Source organism: Athene noctua, chromosome 3, assembly GCF_965140245.1.
Source record: "Athene noctua chromosome 3, bAthNoc1.hap1.1, whole genome shotgun sequence".
Classification (NCBI taxonomy): domain Eukaryota; kingdom Metazoa; phylum Chordata; class Aves; order Strigiformes; family Strigidae; genus Athene; species Athene noctua.
In genome coordinates, this window is record NC_134039.1 from 39313919 (window position 1) to 39336890 (window position 22972).

The 22972-nt window shown below is 34.3% G+C and overlaps 1 protein-coding gene across 4 annotated transcripts in view; it reads left to right on the forward strand.

Annotated features, from left to right (window-relative positions):
- CEP290 (centrosomal protein 290) overlaps nucleotides 1–22417 on the forward strand; it is a 54325-nt gene extending 31908 nt beyond the window's left edge. The window contains exons 33-57 of one of the 4 annotated variants that reach the window (XM_074902774.1): nucleotides 16–471; nucleotides 1266–1430; nucleotides 1670–1777; nucleotides 1865–1999; nucleotides 2653–2919; nucleotides 4021–4128; nucleotides 4697–4896; nucleotides 5561–5774; nucleotides 5974–6111; nucleotides 6211–6432; nucleotides 6987–7103; nucleotides 8486–8631; nucleotides 9508–9663; nucleotides 10278–10401; nucleotides 10964–11611; nucleotides 12608–12742; nucleotides 13013–13099; nucleotides 14844–15008; nucleotides 15347–15469; nucleotides 15783–15943; nucleotides 18922–19063; nucleotides 20642–20715; nucleotides 20866–20966; nucleotides 21823–21952; nucleotides 22217–22386. In XM_074902774.1, coding sequence (XP_074758875.1) covers nucleotides 16–471; nucleotides 1266–1430; nucleotides 1670–1777; nucleotides 1865–1999; nucleotides 2653–2919; nucleotides 4021–4128; nucleotides 4697–4896; nucleotides 5561–5774; nucleotides 5974–6111; nucleotides 6211–6432; nucleotides 6987–7103; nucleotides 8486–8631; nucleotides 9508–9663; nucleotides 10278–10401; nucleotides 10964–11611; nucleotides 12608–12742; nucleotides 13013–13099; nucleotides 14844–15008; nucleotides 15347–15469; nucleotides 15783–15943; nucleotides 18922–19063; nucleotides 20642–20715; nucleotides 20866–20966; nucleotides 21823–21952; nucleotides 22217–22235 — 4341 coding nt within the window. In that variant the 3' untranslated portion in view covers nucleotides 22236–22386. Of the gene's footprint in view, nucleotides 1–15; nucleotides 472–1265; nucleotides 1431–1669; nucleotides 1778–1864; nucleotides 2000–2652; nucleotides 2920–4020; nucleotides 4129–4696; nucleotides 4897–5560; nucleotides 5775–5973; nucleotides 6112–6210; nucleotides 6433–6986; nucleotides 7104–8485; nucleotides 8632–9507; nucleotides 9664–10277; nucleotides 10402–10963; nucleotides 11793–12607; nucleotides 12743–13012; nucleotides 13100–14843; nucleotides 15009–15346; nucleotides 15470–15782; nucleotides 15944–18921; nucleotides 19064–20641; nucleotides 20716–20865; nucleotides 20967–21822 lie in introns of those variants that run through there. The other 3 variants (XM_074902775.1, XM_074902773.1, XR_012633408.1) reach the window with 3 other exon arrangements.
- Nucleotides 22418–22972: the final 555 nt, after the last annotated feature.

The following is a 22972-nucleotide window of genomic DNA, read 5'->3' on the forward strand; positions in this document are numbered from 1 at the left end:
AAATTTTGTTCTTAGGCACAGTCAGATGAAAAGGCAGTTATTGCAAAACTACATCAACATATCATAGCCCTTCAAGGTAGTGAATCTGTTGCTGAAGGCAAATTGGAGACACTTAAATTGAAACTACAGAAGATGGAGATCCATAATCTACGTTTAGAGCAGAAGCTTGATGAGAGAGAACAAGCCTTATATTTTGCTCGACTGGAAGGAAGAAATAGAGCCAAACACCTACAACAGACGGTTCAGTCTTTGCGGCGACAGTTTAGTGGTGCTCTGCCTTTAGCACAGCAAGAAAAATTCTCTAAAACAATGATTCAGCTACAGAATGACAAACTGAAGATCCTGGAAGAAGTTCAGAATGCCCAACAGGAGCGTCGAAATGCAGAAAACAGAGCATTAGAGATGGAGTTAAAACTGAAAAGTTTAGAAGAATTAATAAGTGCACTGAAAGATACAAGAGGAGCTCAAAAGGTTTCCTATTTTACAACTTTGAATAGCTTTGTTCATCTGATCCACATGTAAATGACATTTCAGTTCAGCTTGTTCCCTGAAAGTCTGTTTTAATGTAGACCTTGATGATTTCAAAACATGTTTAAGATACGACAGCTATAATTTTTTGTTTTCCTATTTTAAAAAAGTAATATATCATTAGTTAATTGCCCTGTAAAAGTTGGCACAGTCATATTCACAAATTTTCTTTTGTGCCCAATTAAGTGACATAGGAATTAGAGGCCAACTATGAATTTGGTTATATTAAACTGAATTAAATTAAGAATTGAATTAAACTATGAATGAAAACAAATTAAACACAGAGTAGCATTCTGAAGTTCGGTTCCATGAGCTTGCATTGCAATCTTTGCATGTGCATTTCTGAATACATCCAGTTTTTAATGGCTTTGAAAATCTTTTGCTGTCTTAGAAAAGTTAACCAAACTTCTTGCATGCTTTTTATTGTTCAGTCTGGGCAGATGCATAGGGTATAGCTTAGGTCATTTGGCAGTTATTAGCAATGCACTTTTGTCAGTGTAGGGGAAACCTGTTGGTTCTCCAATTTGCTGCACTTTTCAGCCGTTCATCTTGCAGTTTCATACTCTTGCCATGCCTCCTCACTCAAGAGAAGCGAAGAAACTTAAAAAGGCAGAATGTCTTTCTTTCTGTTGGTTTGATAAGTGCCATACTGCCTCAAAGTCAGAGTGTAGCTGCATCTAGTTGGCCTGTGGGCTTGGTAAATTATAATACTGTGTGTCTGTGTCATTCATTATTAGGTAATTGAATGGCATATGAAGATGGAGGAACTCCATCTGCAGGAACTTAAACTCAATCGTGAGTTAGTCAAGCAAAAGGAAGAGATGAAATATTTGCGTAATATAATTTCTGAATATGAATGTACAATCAATAATCTGGAAGAAGAAATTGTGCAGCAGAACAAGGTATGTATTTCTGCATGCTATTAGAAAAACAACCTATTCCTTATTTCACTAAATGATTTTTAAAAGGAAGATTCTTCCTAGTAAGTTTTTAACATAGATGTTTGTATCTTCGTTCCATAACCTTTTTAATAGCACATTGAGTATTTATTTGGTAATTTTGGTATTTTTCTGTTTAAGTTGGTTATAAAATTCCCATGGCCTTCAATAAATAAAATACCTTTGTCAAACATTTGTTACAGTTTCATGAAGAAAGGCAAATGGCTTGGGACCAGAGGGAAGTAGAACTGCAGCGCCAATTAGACCTGTATGATCATCAACAAAATGAAATACTTAGTACAGCTCTAAAGGTACATGCACTGAATTAACTAAAAATAGACTTATAAGCACATTTATCAGAGCTGTCAGATTACATGAATATGAATCTTTCTGTGCAGTTAGAAGAGGCTACAGGATCAGTTCCAGACCCTAGTTTGCCACTCCCACAGCAACTTGACTTGGCTTTGAGAAAGATTCAGGAGCATATTCGAACAATCCTGGAAACTAGGGCAACCTGCAAATCACTGGAGGAGGTATTTAAATGTATAAATTATCATATAAAGGGACAAAGTGTGTATTTCTATGTCTTTTAAATTTTCTTAATATAATAAATATCCTTTTATAAAAATGTCACTCAGATGTGTCCAATCCCCTAGAAGTATTTAGCACAGAGAAAATATAAATAATGTAATCACACAGTGACTGAAATATATTCTCCACTGGAAAAAAATATTGGGGAAAATGTTTTTTAATATTTTAGATCATTCATTTAGTAGGTTAAGATGCTATTGCTGTACAAAATTCAGTTGGCTATGGCTAGTTGAACTTAGCAGGTGTTACATTAAATTTAACAAGTAGTGTAGCAAAATCCTTTTATCTGGGGTTGCCACATTGAAATTCTATTACAGAAGATACTTTATGGTTCGTAAGAAATTTGAAAAACACAAGCTTCTTAATATTGTATCACAAAATGAGTTGCAGAAGTGTCTTGTGCTAGGCAAATAATACATGATGATATTCTGGGACTTCTTTCATCTAATACTAATCCCATAGAGCAAGAACTGAGTGCAAAACGTTTTGTGTTTATAAGTCCATTTAGACAAATCTTTCTAGTACATTTTTAAAAAAGTAAGATCTTTTTGCAGTGTTTGAATTCTGGAAATGCAACAAATGCCTTCTGTTTTAGAAATTAAAAGAAAAGGAAACTGCTCTGTGGAAAGCTGAACAAAGTGTTTTATCAAGAGACAAAGTTATAAATGAACTCAGACTTCGATTACCTGCAACATCAGAAAGAGAGAAAATAATGGCTGAATTAGGCAAACAAGAAGATGATCCACAGTACCGTCATGCTGTAAAAATTGCTCATCAAACCATTTCAAATATGCAAGCAAGATTAAATCAAAAGGAGGAAGTGTTAAAAAAATACCAACAGTTGCTTGCTAAAGCAAGAGAGGTAGTTAAACTTTTTGAACAAAATTTCTTCCATTTTGAAGTTGTTGTAGTTGATTCTTTGTTTATCTCACTGCTAGTGAAATCTCTAAGATGTTTCTGACCTCAGAGGTAACAGAACAGTGACAATGATTTTTTATGAAGAAAGTTCATGTAGAATTTTTTAACTTCTTAAAACAAGTGGCTTTCTCACTCAAGAGGTTATGTGTATGATGTCTGTCTAGGAATTAAATTAGTGTGAAAGGAAGAAAATTAAAATTCTCCCGTGAGAAGTGGTCTTGGTATATTGTATATTTATATGGCATTTTCCAGTACTTGCAATAATGATCTCTGGACTGCATCTTGTCATGAATTTGGAAGGTACAGGAAAGACATGTATTTATGGGAAACATGCCTCTTAAAGCATATTTTAAATTAAAGCAAATTTTAAAGTATAAACAGTGTATCTTAGCATACTGTATATTATTTAAGCATACTTCATATTCTTTATAATGTTAAAGCATAAACTTTGTGTCTAAGAGGTACTTCAAGACTCATATGCATCAGTTTTAGTGTGTTTGGATCAGGAGCACGTTTCCAAAGCAGGCTTCCTATCGCCTCCACTTAGTGTGCTTTGATTAACATGTGTAGCTATTACTTCTGGGAGAAATCACGTTTTTTGCTTTGGAAGTCAACCAGAAGATGCAGTGTATAAATGAACGTACTGTGTTCTGTCTGCTAGCAGACATTCAATCCACAGGAACACACTGTAGTCCAAAGTAAACAGACCTTAAAAGTACATAGTATGGATACCATTATCCCTATTGATAGTCATAGTTGGTGAGGACCAACAACTGTTTTTCTCTCCAGCTCCTATCCTGTTGCACCATATGTATTTCTACGTAGCTTAAAACTGCAATAGTAGTTTTTTCTAATAGTGTTTAAAAGGAAAAAAATCTTTGATAATATGAAGAAGAAAAGAATTTTTTAAACTGCCAGAACTGGAGGAAAATTTGGGAAGCAATACTGAGCAATGAGTAACCAATCAATATGAAGGTACTGTAGTTTCATGACTTTCTGGAATAGTGTGCATCTGTAGATTTATATTTTTATTTTGAACTAACAGGAACAAGAAGAAATGGCAAAGAAGCATGAGGAAGACCTTAGAGTTCTATACCAGAAGTTAAATTTGTATACTGATAATTCTCTTAATAAATTCAAACAGACTGCTTTGGTGAGTTATATGTATTTGTGGGATTAGTGAAGTTGTCCCTAAATTTTTTAAAATGTCGTTCAAAAGAACAGTTTTGCAGTCAAAAGTAGATAATAAATGATGACAGGAAAAATTAATGGGTGGTTGATACAGAATTATTGTATTGTTCTTGAGAGAATTTGCAAGAGATGGATTAGAAGTATAGAAAAACAAAGTTACCAGCTCAGTATATATGAGCATTATTCTTATCATCCTAATTTATAGAGATTTCTAGGAAGGAGAGTTATATTTTCTTTTCTGTTTTTTTCATTCAGTCTGTGGTTATGTTAAATTAACCCATTTCAATACGAATTTTTTCTTGACACTTTATGATAAGGTGAAACCTGATTTAACTGGTTATTCTGTGGATCATTAGATGCACAAAGCTTTTTTCAAACCAGTGTGACTGCTCTCTCTCTGGACTAAGAATCACATCTCAGTAAACAAACATGTTCGATATTAATACTTGAGTTTAAAATGCATCAGTAATGCTTACCTTCAATTTAAAACTTAAAATATTTTAATCACATGCATTTGTTCTGTTTTACAGGAGTTAGTGAAAAAGACAACTTTATCACTTTCCAACAACAAACATTTTCTCCGCTTAGCTGAAATGGAGCAAACTGTAGCAGAACAGGATAATTCTCTTGCTTCACTTGTTTTAAAATTAAAGAAAACATCATCTGATTTGGAGAAACAAAAACAAATTACTTCAATGAAAATCAAAGAGTTTGAGACTGTCAGAGCCCAGTAAGTTTTTAGACTGTTAACATAAGCACAATTAGATTGGATCAAGTCAGTAATGTATTGCTGCTACAGTACTGTCTATCAAATTGAACATGTTTTTGCTGAATTTAAGATTTGTCTGAAAAAACTAACTCAAAGAGTTACTATGGTCAGTAATTGTAAACTACTTCTGATCTGTAGCCATTCATCAAGGCTAATACCGAAAAACTGTGGCTTGGAAAAGTACCTTTCAGTTGTTAGATTTGTGCCATTCAGTGAAAAAGGAAGTATTCAAGGAGTCTTGAGTTGTCTTTAAGCTACTGTGAGACTGGTTTGTATTTTGCATTTTTTTTGTCCCCTGATACATCCATTTGGGGTTGCTGCCTAACAAGTTCAAATTCATGAAAATTTAACCCCTGTTTAAAAGGAGAGAAAAGTAAGATGCTTTCTTGACCTCTGAGGGCCAGGAATTAGAACGAGTAATGCTCTAATTTCATTTTGCTGATTTTCTTGAGTAATTGTCTTATTAAATGGAGGCCTTTTTTGTTGAGTCAGTCTTTTTTTACTGTTTCCAAATCTATGTGTCATTTGCTTTAATAATAAAAAATATAACATCGTACCCTTTGTTATTTATTTGGCATTTGCTAACTTAATTATTGCAGTGTACCTATTAATCCTTTTTTATTAGGCTTCAGGAAAAGCACACAGTTGATGTGGAACAGCTAAAAGATGAAGCAAATGAATTGAGGAACCTCTTATCTCAGATGGAGAAGGAATTAGCAAGTGTAAAAGCTGAACTAGAGGTCCAAAAAGAAGCAAATAATAGAGCACCCACCGCAACACTGAAAAACCTGGTGGAACAGCTGAAGAGCCAGTTAGCCATAAAAGAGAAGCAGCAGAAAGTTAGTCAACAAAAATTAATCCCTATGTCACATAAATGTTTAATGTTGCTTAATGTTTAAGAATTCTATGTATAGTACAGCAGGAGGTAGAATATAATTGTGTAATATAACATAGTAAAATATAATGGCCTTTTCTTGTTTTGTAATGTTCATATCAGCAGTTTCTTCATTTAAAAGAACTTGAATTTATTGTTTTCAGGCTTTGAGTAAAGCACTTCTGGAACTGCGAGCAGAAATGACTGCTAATGCTGAACAGCAGATTATTTCTGCTGCATCAGAAAAAGAGGCATATATGAATGTCCAGGAGATTGTTGACAGACAAACAAAGGGGCTTACGGTAAGTACTAGGAAATACCATACTGCATTGTTGTATTGTTGATAATCCTGATTGTGAGGGTTTGCTGGTTGGTTGGTTTGTTTGTTTGTTTTCTTCTAGACACATATAGAGGAATTAAATAACCAGATTACAAAATTTACAGACAACCTTAAAACAAGTAAAGCTAGGGAAAATTCTTTGTCTGAGGAAAGGGATGAGCTGAACGAAGAACTTCAGAGGAAACAAAAAGCATTTGCTAAAATGTTGAAAGAAAAAAATGAAATGGAAAAAGAAAATGAAGAACTGAAGAAACGGATTAAGAGACTAAGCAGTAGCATTCAGGTAGAAGTGATTTTTAAAATTATGTTAAATCTTGGTCAAATTTCTGCATAGATATGCTGGTTTGGGGGGAAAAGATTAAGTACTTTTGGCAGGCATTGAGACTTGATTTAAAAATTTATTTTTGCTCATCAGGGGTTACACGTGAGCTATTAGGTTTTGCTGTTGGAAGCATGCCTCAAATAAAAGGAAGAGACTGAAAAATGCTTGCTCCTTGAAATATGTTTGAAAGAGTCTGAGGAGTTGAATTACCATTTTCAAAGTTTCTTTGAAAAATGGAATTTTGTGATCTTCCTGACTGTCCTTATTTCCCCTTTCAGAAGGAAAGGGTTTACAGTAGAATTGTCTGGTTTGGTTTTTTTTTTTTTAAATTCAGCTACTTGCTGCTGATTATTCAGTTTAGAATGTGAAGTTACATTCCAATGATTTAATAATTTAAAGATAATTTCATTTATGTTGTAAATTAAGTCTACCAATTGGAATTAAAGTCCTTATTTTTTGAGTGGAGAAAAATACTTAGGTAGTGGTCATTAAGCTTTAAGTTTGTAATTTTTCAGAGCAAAGCTGATGAACAAAATCTGATAGATGCACTTCAGAAAAAAATTAAAAAGTTGGAAAGTGAACTTGAGAAGAAGTGTGAAGAAACAGAAAAAAAAGGTGTAAGAGAAGAGAAGGTATGTGATATTTAAATCGTGGCTTTAAAGACATCATCAGCCTAGGTCTAGGCAGTTGAACTCTTCTGCCCTATTGACTCTAAAAAAACCAAGCAAACAAACTTGATCAGAAGAAATGTTTCCCATGCTCTTTGTTACTGCTTTTGCTGCTTAGTACTGGTATGTTAATGTTTTTTCTGCTCTTTTTGTAGAATTAAAGATCCATTACAAATCTTAAGATTTTATAATTGGCAGTGAAATTGATTATGTAAGTGCTGTCAAATGTGCATTTTTGAAATCAGTGCAATGATAACATCATGAAGATACTTGGGAGCAAAAGTGTGAATCCTAAAAGGGATGATGTCTGTATAAGTGATTTCTTCACAACAGTGGTCTCCATATACAAGAGGTTCTGAGCAGTTGGAGATGTGTTCATTTTACGAGTTGTTTTGTTTGGTTTTTTGCTTGTTATTTCGTACTTGCGTAACTAATCAGTGTCTTGTCATACTAATCATAAAGTATACTGGAATATTGTAGCATGCTTGTATAATGACATTCAGACTATTTATGATATTAAATATTATTCTAGGACTGCATTTAGGCTTCCAGTTATTTTGAGATTGTTTTAAATACCTGTTGCTTAGTATTTAGAGATATTTTTCTCAAACTTGGCATGTTTTTGCCTTTTTCCAAAACATGGAAGCCTGTCCCTTAGTAGCAGTAACAGTTTAGAATGAAGACAGAAATGAAAGTACAGGGGCTAACTGGAGAAAAGATAAGTCCAATTAAATTTAAAAAAAAAAAAAAAAAAAAAAGTTTCTCAGAGGAATACTGACTGTGATTTTTCAGTAGCCATTTGTGATCACATACATACAGGTTTTAAATGATGGATGATTTATATGTACTGAATTGTAACTTTAACTAGTAGGAAAAAATAAACTAAAATGACCAATCGTACAGCTGTGCAGCGGGGGCATATAAACTCCCGGTGAGCTGCAGAAACAGATTGGTTGTAAACTGGCCTAGAAAAACACTTCTTTAATCTGTCTTCTTTACTAACATATAATTCAAAGTAAAAGGATACATTGCACTAGTACTTCTAATTTTATAAAATGTGTTACTCCTTTTTTGTAAAATGAATATTAAATCTAAGGAAGAATTTGGTAATAGCATTAAACTGCATCGGGTTTGTACACCAGTCACTACAGCATACTTTAAGGTATCAAACTGGGCCTGTTATTTACTTTATAACAAATAAGGTAAATAATATATGCCTGCTATGCCTTCATGTTTTAAATTGATAAATGAAGAATATATCGTTCTTGGTTTTCTAACGTGTTTGCTTATTTTGCTTTAAGAAAAATTTTAAAAAGAAATACATAATTTGTTTATGTGCTTCACAGACCTCCAAGGAGGAAATAATTAGATGGGAAGAAGGTAAAAAATGGCAGATCAGAATGGAAGGATTGCGGAACAAAGTAAGGGAAAAGGAAAAAGAAGCAGATGCTTTAGCCAAACAGCTGAATACATTGAAGGAAATTTATACCAAGTGAGTTGGCTTTAATAGATTCAGCTACAAAATGGTGACATAAGGGAAATCCAAATATGTTTGCCACTATTATAATAGTTGTAACAGTTTGTTGTGAGACTGATGTCTAGAATTTGACATTGCTATTGAGATTAAGAGGATTAGTTAATCTTCAAGCAGCAGGCTACTCCTTTAGTATCTTTTACCTTGTAGAAACCAACAGCCTTTATTAGAAGAAACTGACTCTGAATAAAACTAGTTTAAGTCCTTTATTATGCTTCTTGTGTATAGCATTCTGTTATTTCCATGAAATAAATACCACCTTTGTGAAGACAGGCTGTTTCTCACCACTGTGTTACTTAATCAGGTTGACAGAATTGGATACAGTGCTACTGTTAATATGTAGTGCTATTGCAGTACCGATGTACTGATGGTTCTACGATTATGAGATGGAAGCCTTTTAAAAAACCACACATGCAGACCCTCTGCAAATGTTATGTTGACTTCAGTACAGTAATGGCAGTGTTTTACTGATAAAAGATGCAGAAGAGAAAGGAAACTGCGATTGTAGCTGTTAGATTGTGGTTTGCAACTGCTTTAAAATTATATTTATTCTTAGCAAGTACTGCATAAATTTTACATAAACACAGGCAAGACCAGCAAGTGGCTTATAACACGTATAATACTGCCTTAACGTTCATTGTTTTTCCCAGGTTTGGTTTTGGATTTTTTTGGTAAAGCTGTACTGTCTATAAGGTACCCTTAAACAGAAAAGGAGGTGTGATTCAGTGAGCAAATAAATTGCAAATGTAGATTCTTTAAGACAGAAAATATTTTCTCCTAAAGAAAGCAAGTTAGCCAATAAAGTTTTAAATGTAAATTTACTGGATGTTGCAGGACTGAAAAAGAGAGAATTGCTCTACAGAAGAAACTGAGAACTACTGGTGTCACTGTCGATCGTGTTGTTGGAGTAAGAGCCTCAGAGTCTGAAAAAGAACTGGAAGAACTAAGAAAACGGAATCTAGATTTAGAAAATGAAGTTGCTCACATGAGGTGAGAGGCATTTTAAAAGAATCTGTAAAAACTAAAAAATCTAAAGGAGAAAAAAAAAATCTGTGGAAAGAGATGGTTAGTCTCTATTAGACCAACTGATACAATAACAAAAAAAAACAACAGATGGAAACTTCAAAAATCCTTGAACAGATTTAAAGCTGCTTGGGAGCAGTTGTGCATGTTCAGAGAATATGCAGCATTGGTTCATTATTATAAAAAGCTAAATCATACGAAAAACATCTGGCTCCTATTGTGTAAAGTTCTAATTGCAGTTTAGAGTTGGTGAAAATTACTTGAACTGCTAAGCTGCAGTTAGGGAGTGTATCCTTAATGAGCATATCATCCACTCTCACAGTGGATAGTGTACATGAGTAATAGAAGATGTACACATCTCAGAAGAGCATATTCCTTTTGACAAAGGAAGTACTTTTGATTCACAGGGATTAACTGAAATAGTGTACATTGCCTAATACTGATTTAGAATTACTAGCCCAGTAATACTAGAAAATCCAGTCTATTAATCTAGAAGTTTTGGGGTTTTTTTACCTTAAGGGATGTTTTTTCTGCATTAATAGCCATTTGATTGTTTTGGCTTGATTCATTTTTTGATGTAGAACACAGCAAGCAATCCCACGAGATTCTGTTGTAGAAGAATTACATTTCAAAAATCAATACCTCCAGGAAAAGCTTCATGCATTGCAGAGACAATGTTCGAGAGAGACATATTCTAGACCCTTGGTAAGTTAATAATGTAACAATATTACCTAGAAGAATCACACCTACTTAACAAAAGTATTTGTTATCCATTTGCTGTTGTGTCAGCCGTTTCTACTTCAAATGTTAGTATTCTAGAACCGAATATGAAATACTCAGCTTTTAGTATTTTTAAAAAACACAACAAAACAAACCCAGAAAAAAACCAAACCCCAACATTTACAGTTTCTGTGTTCTACAGGTAGCAGCTGAAATATTCGGCTTCCTAGCATATGTGGAGAAATAAGGGATATGTATTTTTAAATATGTGAGTCTGCAACTGAGGGACTACTTTTATATGTCATACTGATTGAAAATTTGGGATACACAGGGTTTGGGGAAATACTGAGCTGCTTTAGTTACATTAGGTGGTTTTGTTGTGTTTTGATTTTTACGAGGTTCATTATATTGCAAATGTTGCATTATTGGGTTATCTAATCTTTCAAGGAATAAATTTAACAGTACATTCTAGGTTCTTTATTTCCTGTTTTGTTTCACTGTTTTCTGCTTTTCTTTCATGCTACATTCTGTCTTCAACTTGAATCAGAGTACCTGTGACCAAACTGAACTGACCAAGTCTGTTCCCGTCAGTATCAGTAAACAAAAGTATTTGAATTCCCTTCAAAAGAAATCTGTTTCAAATAGGGATGAAATCAAACATCAGACTAATCATAGCATTACTGATGGCAATGAAATAGGTGAGGAAGCAGACATGCAAATATGCTTCATGCATAATGAAGGCCATGAGGCTACTGCAGATGCAAGCACTGAAGCGTCTCCTGAACAGCATCCTGAAGATAGGATGAAATGCAAGGACACAGATATTTCTAGGGAAGGACTAAAAAACAGAAATATAGCTGAAGGTGATGAAGAGAACTGCAGTGAAAAAGAAGGAAATGTAACACAACCTGAAAATGGAAAACTTAATGAGGAATTTGAAGAAGAGGAGAAGCAGCAAGAAATACTTAAGCACTCAACTGTTGGTGAAGAAAGCATAGAAGAGCCTGATACTGACAGAATGAACTGCAATCAGTCTGATTCAAGGGAACCTTCTAATCAAGCTAATGACTATGAAGCAGAAAAAATAAATGTGAATAATGAAATGATTCAAGACACTGCAGAGAATGAACATGAAACTTACCAAAGTGGTACAGAGGGGATTGAAACAAGGCCAGAATTTTATGAAATGCCTGAGGTTTGATACTATAGCAGTCCTCTAGCATTTCTTCTGTGCAAATGATGTAGAAATAGAATAGTTTGTTCTTGATAATGCAGTGGTTTCCTATGCATGGTCTGCAGGGATACTGAAGTAGTCACCAAGTGGTCCATAAAGCAAACCTTATACTTTCATGATAGGCATGCATATCAGCTCACAAGTAAGCTACTGTCTATTCTAAAATTTTGATCCAGAAAATTTACAAATAATCCCAATGATACATGCAGCTAGTTGATAATTCTTTAAGAGACTTAGGATGTGTTATTAGTCACACTAAGAAAAATATGTGCTCTATTGAAGCGAATATTTTATTCCTGTCGTTATTAGTGATGAATTGATGGATCACAGGGTTAATTCCATAAAAAGTGCTGATTATATATCAACATTTTTTAATCTTTACTAGTCTGGCATAATAATTTACTATATACTTATGACTTGAATTGGCAATATAAGGCATACAAACAGCTCTTTATGTAATAGAAATTACGAGCCTCCATAGATAAAGATTTAAGACTGTGAGAACTAACAGACTAAGAACTGGAGTTATATACTACTCTTCCTGACTTGCCCTGTGATCTGTTTGACTTAAGTGAAATTCCTTATGCCATATGTACTATTTAACAATCATATCAGAATACATCCTTAAAATTAGATGCTGTTCCCAGGTACAGTGTCACAGCTTACTACACTCAGTAGTTTTGCCTTTTAGATTTTGAGATTTATTTTCATTTTAGTCTGACAAAATTTTTACTTGTTTATACCGATTTGTAAATTTCCCCTGAAGGTTAGAACATGTAGAGAAGGAGTTACTGGCAGAGCATATTAGATCAAAACTGGTGATAAAACTATCATTCATTGTATTTCTGTGACAAATGCTAATTCTCTGTTGCTTTTTATCAGCTACAGCTGATACAATGATTAGTGCGTTACCACTTCATAATAGTTTTTTTTTTTTTTCCCCTCCATTTTCTCAAGACATCAGGAACAGGATCAGGTGATCAATATCGAAGAGAACAAGAGGTTTTAAAGGAAAATTTAAGATTGTCATCTGAAAATGTTGAGCTAAGATTCCAGCTAGAGCAGGCCAATAAGGATTTGCCAAGACTGAAGGTAACATCTTTTTACCTTTAGTCCTCTTTACCCTGACCAGGTTAGGGGGTTGCTTAAAAAGAAATGGACATCTTTTTGGGACATACTGTAACTTTTTAATGGTTTTATGGAAGATGACAGTGTTGAATGGCTGGTAGAAACGATGAAAAAAGTCATTGCAATGGGAAATTTACTTCTCTTTACATTTTTCAAAGTAAACCATCTGTAATTTTGTTACTGTTCACCTCAGTTTGAAATCTAAATTAGTTGCTTATTACTTTGGTTTTTCAGGACCAAGTAAGTGACTTAAAAGAAATGTGTGAACTTCTCAAAAAAGAGAGAGCAGATGCTGAAAGACAGCTGGGCAGCATTAAAGGGGTGAGTATTGTAACAGCATTGTTCATTATAATTAAATGAAAACAAAACCCAAGAAAAGCAATTCTTTATTAAATTATTTGGAATCAACCAAAAGCAAACAGGTATTGTTCTTGTTTATTTAATTGCCAAAGTGCTATAATAAATTAATGAAATTGAGTTAATAGGACCATTAGAAAGACTGGAGCTACACTATTAAATATTTTCACTATCGTGGCCTTATTTTGTCATTTGGATTGAAATTATCTTCAGAAACATATTTGTATGAAAAAATAGAGGAGTTACAGCCCTAATAATGAAAATTATATTCAGTTATATTCATGTATTTATGTAAAAGCATAATACAGTTAAAGCTTTATGATTTAAGAGATAGTATTTTGATTTGATGCAGATGTTAGAAAGTGTAAGTTATTGTTTTTGCACTTTTGTTTGTTGTACTATGCAAGCAACAGTTAAATTTTACCTTAGCTACTGTCAGCTACTTTAATAGAGCAGTATTTCAGAAATTACAGGAAGAAAAAGTCTTCAGCAGTACCCGGTATCTCCCTTGTCACTAACTTGTCAAACTATTTTTGTGACCTTTTAAAGGAAGCGGACTTAATAAAAAGCTCTTAAGTGACTTCATATCTCTTTCAGTATACAAGGAGAATGAGTTCTACTTCTGGGTACCTGGAAAAGATTGTGTATTTCCCATTCTTTTACTTGTACCTTGCATGGACTGCTTGTGTATCTGCCTATCTCTTATGCGTATGAGAAAATCCAGTTTATAAAACTGTTTCATGCAGAGGTTCTGAGGAGCCAGCAAATTCTGAATCTTCCTCCCTTTTCAGGCACCAAGATCTGACAGAGGTTTTTCTTTAACTCTGCTGTGTACCAGCACAAACCTCCTAATCCCTCCAGTTATTTTAGAAAAGAAAGAATAAGTAATTTTTCTTGCATAACTTGGTTTCTGTGGCTTTATGTACAGGTACAGGGAGTAAAATCTTCCCCATTTTCCACTGTACTGTGCTTCTTACCTCTGTAGAAAGAAAAGGTTGTACTTCATGGGCTCAGAACTAGAAAGCAGCTTTTAAATTATTGTTGCTGAGGAAAACAGTTGCTACAAAGATGATGAGAAAACAAATGCATTTGAAGTTCCTTTAACAGCTTTTCTACCTCATAAATGTAGTGAAATAAGAAAAATGGAGAAATTTTTTTCCTCCTGTATTTATTCATTTATTATCCCTCTGCAAGGAGAATATATGCCTTGTGAAAGGGAGAAGATTTACTTATGCTTTAAGATGTAGCTCTTCTGTCTGGAAGACATTATTCCAGCATTATTCTAGCAGAAGTATGGTTGCTAAAAAAGGGCCCTCTTTTCCTCCCTTCCCTCAATCTCCTAGCCAATTTTTTTTTTTACCCCTCAGTATTTGCATTCAAGCAATTGGATCAGGGAATTACTCTACAAGAAAAGCTAAAAAAATACAGTAGTACTCAAGTACTGCAGATTTTGAGACTAACTGCAGCTTACTTGGGTAATGCAGAAAATGAAGGAGCTGATATGCTGACTTTGGGGGTGAATATATCGCCAGACACTCTGAGCAATTAAGTATGCAAGAAACTTTAGGGTTCAAGTCACACCAAAATATAACGTCTTTTTTATAAATATAAATTGCAGTGGGAAAATAAGCGATAAAGTAAGATTTGGAGTAGCTCAGAATGTCAAGGTGAACTTCCTTTTATTTTTTTTTTTCTTCCCTCTCTGTAGGCTGGTAGAAGTGGAAAGACCGTCCCAGAACTGGAAAAAACAATTGGTTTGATGAAAAAAGTTGTAGAGAGAGTTCAAAGAGAAAATGAAGATCTGAAAAAAACTCCAGCTGTGATTTCTCATGAGAAATTACTTGGTCTTGAACAGGAAAATGAGAGGCTAAAGGTACTGATGTGTCTCCAGTAACTGTAGATAGCAGTTTATATGCAAGTTAATAGGAAAATGGAGCAGCAAGCCTCTTGTTGATATTGTTTGGCACAATAATGTTTTAAAAATACCAGATATGAAACATATGAACAGAAAAGCAAAGCTTCATTTGAGCTTAACATACTCCATGATTTACATAAAGGTACTCTGCACCTTAAAGGATATATTTAAATATGTGATGAAACGTTATATTCACTGTGCTAGGTAGCTCTAACTATGGTCTGCTTTAAAAATGGAAATCTGAAATTTCCTACTAAGCAATGTATATGTGTTTTAACAAACTGTTTGGTATTTAGTCTGAAATGGAAAAAATGAAACTTCGTCTGGGGGGCCAGCTGAGTATGCATTATGAATCTAAAACCAAAGGAATGGAAAAAGTCATTACTGAAAATGAGAGGCTGCGTAAAGAACTGAAAAAGGTATGATCATTGTAATCCATCCTTTTATTTCTGTTAGTTACTGGTTGTGGTAATAGCGCTTTTTTTTTTTTTTTAAATCGTTGCTATAGAATGGATGCTTTTCTAAGCACTAATCTTGCTATGACAGAGTTTTTAATTGTATGTGGAGAAGAGACATTCAAGGAGCTGCCCAAGGCAGAATTTTGAAGTTGTAGTGCTAGTGATCTTGGACATAGTGTTTTCCTCTAAATCAGCACTGACCCTATCTTGGCATCATTTTAGACATTCCTGTGCGTCATGTGAGGTTAACTCCTTTGTTTTTATTGAACAATAGGAAGCTGACAATGGAGAGAAACTACGAATAGCAAAGAATAACTTGGAGATACTAAATGAGAAGTTAACTGTACAGCTGGAGGAAACCATCAAGAGGCTAAATTTGGCTGAAAGCCAGTTGGATGGACGTGACAGCAAAAGCTGGAAGTCTGTTGTAACAAGGTAGGAATTGAGAATGAAGTAAGGAATATAAACCCAGGTGTTAATGCCTCATCAAATATTAGCAAACAAATTAAGACTTGCAGTTTCATAATTTTTATTTCCTTTTTGGAAGATAGTTTTATATTATCTATATTTTCTGATTCTGTATTAATACGTCAAATCAGTATACAGGCCTCTGGTACAAATCCAGCAGAGATCTAGTGTCCTTAATCACTGGCTTTGTTAGCTGCTTCTATACAGTAGCCAGTTACTTATCTCCCTTCTTCAGATCAGCTGTAGACTTCTGGATAGTTCTAGTAAAGGAAGTATTTTGTGTTTCTTGCTGCTTAAATGTATTGTATTTGTGCTTTGTGAAATAATATCATTTTTGCTGAACATAGAACATATTTCAGTACATTACCACATGGATGACAATCTAAAACAAAAACTGGAAGCCAGCAACCTGCATTTTCCAGCTTGGCTGCCTTTGAATCTGCATTTACCCATGTGAATGTTCAGAGGTGATGTTAGAAAACCCACTGGGATTTCTATATTCCATGGGACATGCAGGCATAGCTAAAGACCCTTCCTGTGTGTTCTGAAGGCCCTGAAAGCTAACTGCGGTCAGCCAGTTGATTCTGTTACCTGTAGAAGAAGGGTAAAAAACTCGGACTCAAGCACTGGATTATCTTTTCCAATATATAAAATGAAGTGTGGGAATTGCCATTTCTAGATATTTAGATAAAACTCAGACTTTGAAATTAACATAAAAAATAACTTTTGGCTTGGTAATAATAGTAATGCCTACAACTCTTTACCATTAAGTTATCTGAAAGTTATTTTAAAATTCAGGTATCACTCGCATCACTCAATGTGAAACAAACTAAAGAAAACATTTTATACACTGATTCTGCTTTGAAACTCATGCATACCCTTTTAATTTATCTGTACTTTCACAATTAGTTCAGATGCTTTTTCTATTATAACCTACTTATACAGGCTGGAATTCTTAACTTTATAGCCTGAACAACTTTTAATTATATTCATTTATTTGCTAGAAGCAAGCTCTTTAGATCTACTTTTGTTGTTTGCTTACCACAAAATCACATTGGCAGTTACCCCAAAACCATTGCCAGTCCAAAAACTGTTATACCCATTTTCAATAATGAGCTACTCACAAAGATGCTAGTTATATGTCACACTAGCATGTTTAATAACTAACAGATTGATATAGAATATGAAGTTTGATATGATACATTCACATGAAACATGCCTGTAATTCATCAAAGTGGACAAGGAAGGTGAATTTCATCCCTCTTGAGGTAAGAGTTTTTAATTGGCTGTCATACTGTGTATCTCAAAAAAGGACGAGAAAATGAAACAATGTTTATGCTATTAAGAGAAGCGAACAGCCTATGTCCTGCTGGACGGATGGACGGAAGAGAGCAAATTTTGGGGAATACTTAGTCCTGGATTCCTGGATGACCTCAGGGTGAAACAAAATTACGTGTTGCAAAAGTACTCTTGTAGTTTACAACTCAGTAGTTGTAAACAGAGGTGGAAGGTATCTACAAAACCAGAACCTCTGACAGCAACCTTATTAGGGTGGAAAATCAGCTGGACAAGAGAGAGACCTGTCTGATTTCATCTTAGGTCAGACCACTACTGAATGGTCTATCTGGTGATGTCCAAGATTTTACCCACTTCCCAGTCTTGCACTCCCACAGGATCCCTTGGGTGAGTTCTAGTGCTTTTCTGACATTGCTGAGCCATTTCACTTCACTGACACTTCAGAAAGCCATTCCGGTTTTTTAACCTTCCTACTAACTCTCTGGTGAGGTAAAATGTCTCTATGCAAGGTCAGATGACAGCCATATTGAGCTGGAGAAGGAGGGCAAAAACTGGCTGCCAGCCAGGAGGAGGAGGACAGGAACATACAGTGAAGATGGTAGGCATATCAGCTCAGTAGTTTGAATACAGTTTTTCTTTTAGTTCTTCAGCTCTTTGAAAACCATTTCTTATTAGTTCTAGGTAGTTGTATGTAGATAGATATATACAATGTGCTTAATTTTACTTGCCTATTTCAACTGGTGTGAATAAAAACTTTTATTTGCATTTACCTCAGAATCATGTTAAAGTGAGTGAGTAACATTAAGACATGACTAACCTAGAGGATCTCTTTGAGGCATTTTAACACACAATGCACCTCACCAGGACATCTTCCAAAGCATGTACGTGGTAATAGAAAGTGTTTGATGGAGCAGACACTGGTGTCATCCAAGTGATCCTTTGGAAGGCTCTTTGGTAGGTAGTTAGTGAGATGTTGGAGATTGTATTGCTAGCTGAAAACCCACTTCAGATGGGAGATGGGACTACATGATCTCCAGAGGTACCTTCCAACCAACATTTCAGTGATTCTGCAAAAACTTTTGTGTAGCCTTGTATGGCTCCAAGCAAAACAGAATCTTCCTCAGACTGCTGTTACTCCAGGGTAAACAGTTCCTTACAGAACATTTTTGCCCTTGGAGTCTTCATCTTCTTTATTAGCCCTGTTCTCAGTACATGAATTTATTTTCCATAAATTATTAAATCATAAGAAAAATACTGTCAAAGGTATGGCACTGAAGTAAGACCTGACCCATGTGCACACTGCATCAAGAAGAGATGTGCATGTTTTTAGCAGGAGGTAGTTTGGGATTTACGTGCAATAATATAAAAAGATTCCAGGCTCCATTTAATATAAAGTAAGACACAAAGTGAGACCCAGAGAGTGGTATGTAAAATTTGGAAAAACCTTTATTCTGAGATTAAAAATGTATTTTTCATTATGTTTCTTTCAGATTACTTATTTCTAAGACCAGTGATCATTTCAAGGCCAATGACCCAGTATATTTTAGGGTGCATTTTATGGCATTTAATCTCCTAAAAGTATTTTAATCTGTTTTGACAAAAGTATTAGCTTTTGCTCTTATTTTTTTTCTAAATAAATATGCTACCAGGGTGCATGAAACTAAGTTGAAGGAAATGGAAATGGATATTGCTAAAAAAGCCCAAAGCATTGCTGACCTTGAACGGCTGCTTCAGGAAGCAACAGAACGTGAACACAATGCTGATAAAAACTTACAAGATCTAAAAGAACAAGTGAGTAAAATTTAACCAAATGACTCTGAGAATAGATGGCTTAATATTCATAAATTTCTTTCTAATGTCTATATTGGCAAGAGTACATTTTTTTTCTCTAATCCATGCTTTTACAGTTTTTTTCAGTCCTAGTTGCCATAACTGTACATTTGCATATTTTAGCCTATTAATGAGGTTTACCACTTATTATCAATATATATTATTGACTTGAAGTCTTAGGGGAAATTTTTTTTTTTCCTGCTGTATTATTTTGTAGGTTTTTTAAAATGATAGTTTCACTGATCACATGAAAGCCTGTACATACAGATGCTTCAAACAATCTTAAAACCTTTCTAGCTTGTTATGCAGAGCGACTTTGCTGCAGGGACTTCCCTCTTCCTTCCCTATATTTTTGGGGGGATTGACTTTGCCATCCTAAGGGGAATCTTCATGCCTGTTTCCAGTATAGCCTCTTACATGCAGCCTTACAAATATTATTTCACACATGGAAGAGTTGATGTGTATAATAAACTCAGGTACCTTTGAAAAGATGTATCAAATTTTGGCTTTGAAGTAGTACTCCAAAGATGTAGCCATAGGACTATCCACCTAGATTAGCTTCCATCTTCTCAGTTGTCATTATCAGTGTAAGGTATCAAATACACAATTTTCAATATAGGTAGTCATATATATTATGCAAGCAAGTAAATGTGTTCATCAGAACTTGGAATTGAGTCCTCTAAAACAATGTTACTTTTTGCTTGTTTTCCCCTTTCTAAAGTCAGCATCATTATTATGTGGTATTACTCTGGAGCAACACACTTTCCAATTTCTTTTGTGTCTCAAATACTGATTAAGGGAATTGGTCAAAGTTAACTACATTTCAAAGAAAGACTGACTGTGAAAAAACCCAAATCCTTACTATTTTATGCAGTAATAGAACAAAAGCCTATCACTAACAGTAGCCTTGTAAAAGTTCGTAACATGTCACTGCATTCAAAAACCATATATAGTCTCATATTTAAAGCATTAATTTTTCTCTCCTTCAGCTTCTACTGCAAGTCACGTCTAGAAGCTAACTCCCTCTATGGTCAGGGACCTATTCTAACTTAAAACTACAGGTCATTTCGAGTCAACATAACACACATTCAGGTTTTCGTTGCAAAATCACAGGCTTTTCATATTATGATGTTTAAAAAGGACACCTAGGTATGCAAATAAGCACAGCAGTAGTCTTTTTAAAGCACTTACATAATATAGGCATATCACTTACTTATATAATAATATGTGTAAATTTTATGCTAATGTAGCTATGTGTTTAACTTTCTTTGTAAATCTTTCGAATACTTTTTTCTTCATCCTTCTTGAAATGTGTAGCAACGATCTATACTGACTTTAAAATGGCTGTAGGTAATTAGCTTTATGGAAACTCAACAGATGAAAACTTGGATTTTTTTCACTGTGATAAGCTATTACTTGGTTACATCTTTACTATTTTAATTGGTTTTTAATCCTGTATCAAAGAGAACTCCATCTGAACTGCATTATCTGTGGATACTGTTTTTTTAAGAGTAAAAATTTCTTAATTTTTCTTTCAAGATTGAGCTTCTCAAACACTTCCCTGAAGGTGAAAGGACAGAGCAAAGTCTTATCAGGGAGCTTCAGCTTTTAAGGTAATGTACTTTTACATAGCTAAATAAATACCGCAACCAATATACCTAAAATAAGAATGATCAGGAAATGGCCTTGGCAATTTTTTAGTTATGTAATTTATATTATAAAATAGTAATTTCAAAAAATAATAAAATTGTTTTATATTTCAGATTAACTAATAATCGATTAGAGAAAGAAAAAGCACAACTAGCTCGCCAGCTGGATGACAAGCACCACATCCACACATACACAAGTGAAGGTCCCACAGCCGGTAACGACTTTCAATACCTTAAATAAAGATCTTTTATTTTAGGCCTAAAACTATTTTTACTTAAGTGTGTGCAAAACTGCAATAAATCCACAGAATTATTTGACTTATATTAATGCCAGAGTAGTGTAAACTGGAGCAGACTAATGTCTTGGATTTTTACGTAGTTATACAGGTTTTTTAAAGTGTTAGTAAAGAGCTCCATAATGAGAGTAACAAGAGGCTGTAATCTCTGTAAGATTTCCCTTTCCAAGAAGATGCGTAGTTTATGCCACCATTTACTTTACAAACCTTAAAAGACTGCTTGTAAGATGTCAGTAATTGATTCATTGAAACCCTTTTGCCTACCCAAAGTTGCCTTCAGTTCCAAGCTGCCAGGGAATGAGTGTCTATTTCCAGATACCAGCTCTGTGAATGATTTAAGACTTAGCAGGCATCAGTCCCCTGGGAAAAGCAAAGCACTATAGAGCAGCACACTGCCATATGATGGTGAAAAAAAATAAAAGTTAACCCTCTTGAAGTTCTTAATACAACTAACAAGATCCCTGTACTATGTTATTTCCAAGTTTCCTGCATTTAATTCAGAGAAATATACATGTCATATTTCTCAGAAGTGTGCTTAAAAAACTGGCCCTTGGAGTATTGCATTCAATCACAGGAATGAAACACCACCATGTAATTTGTGCAAGAACTAAAAAAACCCAGATGATTGAATTTTTGGTGGCTACTGATCCCAGTTGGATTTACACACTTTAACTGTTTAAGCTTTCAGGAGATGCAGAATTACTCTAACAAGATTATTTGTGTCATTGATTTTCATTACCTTAAATTTCATAACAAATCACCATTATTTTTGCAGGACATAATGAAATTGTAGAGAAGGATAAAAATGACAAGTTAATAAAAGAAGTAGCTGACCTCCAGACACAGCTGAAAGCCTCAGAGTTGGAAAAACAGCAGTTAAAGGCGAGTTGCATGGATCATCCCAGGCAAGATAATGGGCAAAATTATGGTTAGCTAGAAAGACCTGTTTAATACCTAAAGTAATATTTAATGACAAAGTCAATTTCTAAACATTACCTTTATGAAGCCTGTTTTGTTGTTAGTGAATGTGTTGTTCCTGGGTAGATTGAGTTGAGAGAGAATGTGCTTATTCTCTCATCTCTTGGCCTCCTAAAGAAAAAAAAGATGTTGTTGACATGTATTTCCTAAGTTCTGTATTAAAGGTAGTACTCCTTCATTCTTTTTAAAAGGAAGAAACAGAAAAGCTGAGAAGAGAACTAGAAAACTTCAACCCTTCCTTTTTTGAAGAAATTGAGGATCTGAAATATAACTACAATGAAGAATTAAAAAAAAATATTATCTTAGAAGAGAGATTAAAGCAGGTTTCTCAAGAGTTTGCCATTCAAGTGCATAGTCAAGGCAACATTTCTGTTGATCAGGCTAGTGTTTAGTATCTCCAGTATCGATACAGAAAATAAACTCTGGGGCTAATACATGATTTATTTGTCTGGTTTTATCTTGGAATGATACAAGTCCATTAAAGTTACAATAGTCTGGCACATACCCAAGAGTGCAGATCAACAGATTATGGTCAGTGTTTAATATACACTAGTCAAAATAAAAGTGAGTTTTTCCTCTCCCAACTCCTTTGCAGTAATATGTTTTCATTTAGAACGGTAATTTGGGTAATACACAGGTGTCAGGTGAAGTTGAAACCTCAGACTTATCCTAAAGAGAATATAAGAATATGTAATTTGTTCTTGCTGTCTCGTGCTATCATACTTCTTAAGAAACTGTGTACTCAGGGTCACCATACTGGATGTCTATTCTTACGTCCTAGGTTGTTTTTACCTCAGTTTTAGAAAATCCAAGAGTAAAGAAAATAAAGTTAATAGTATTTCAGCCAAACTAATGGTATTTTTGTAGATAAATGATTTTTCATTTTGTATATTTTATGTAGCTGGATGTATACTTTTATAGCACAGATAAAATAAAGCCAACCCAAA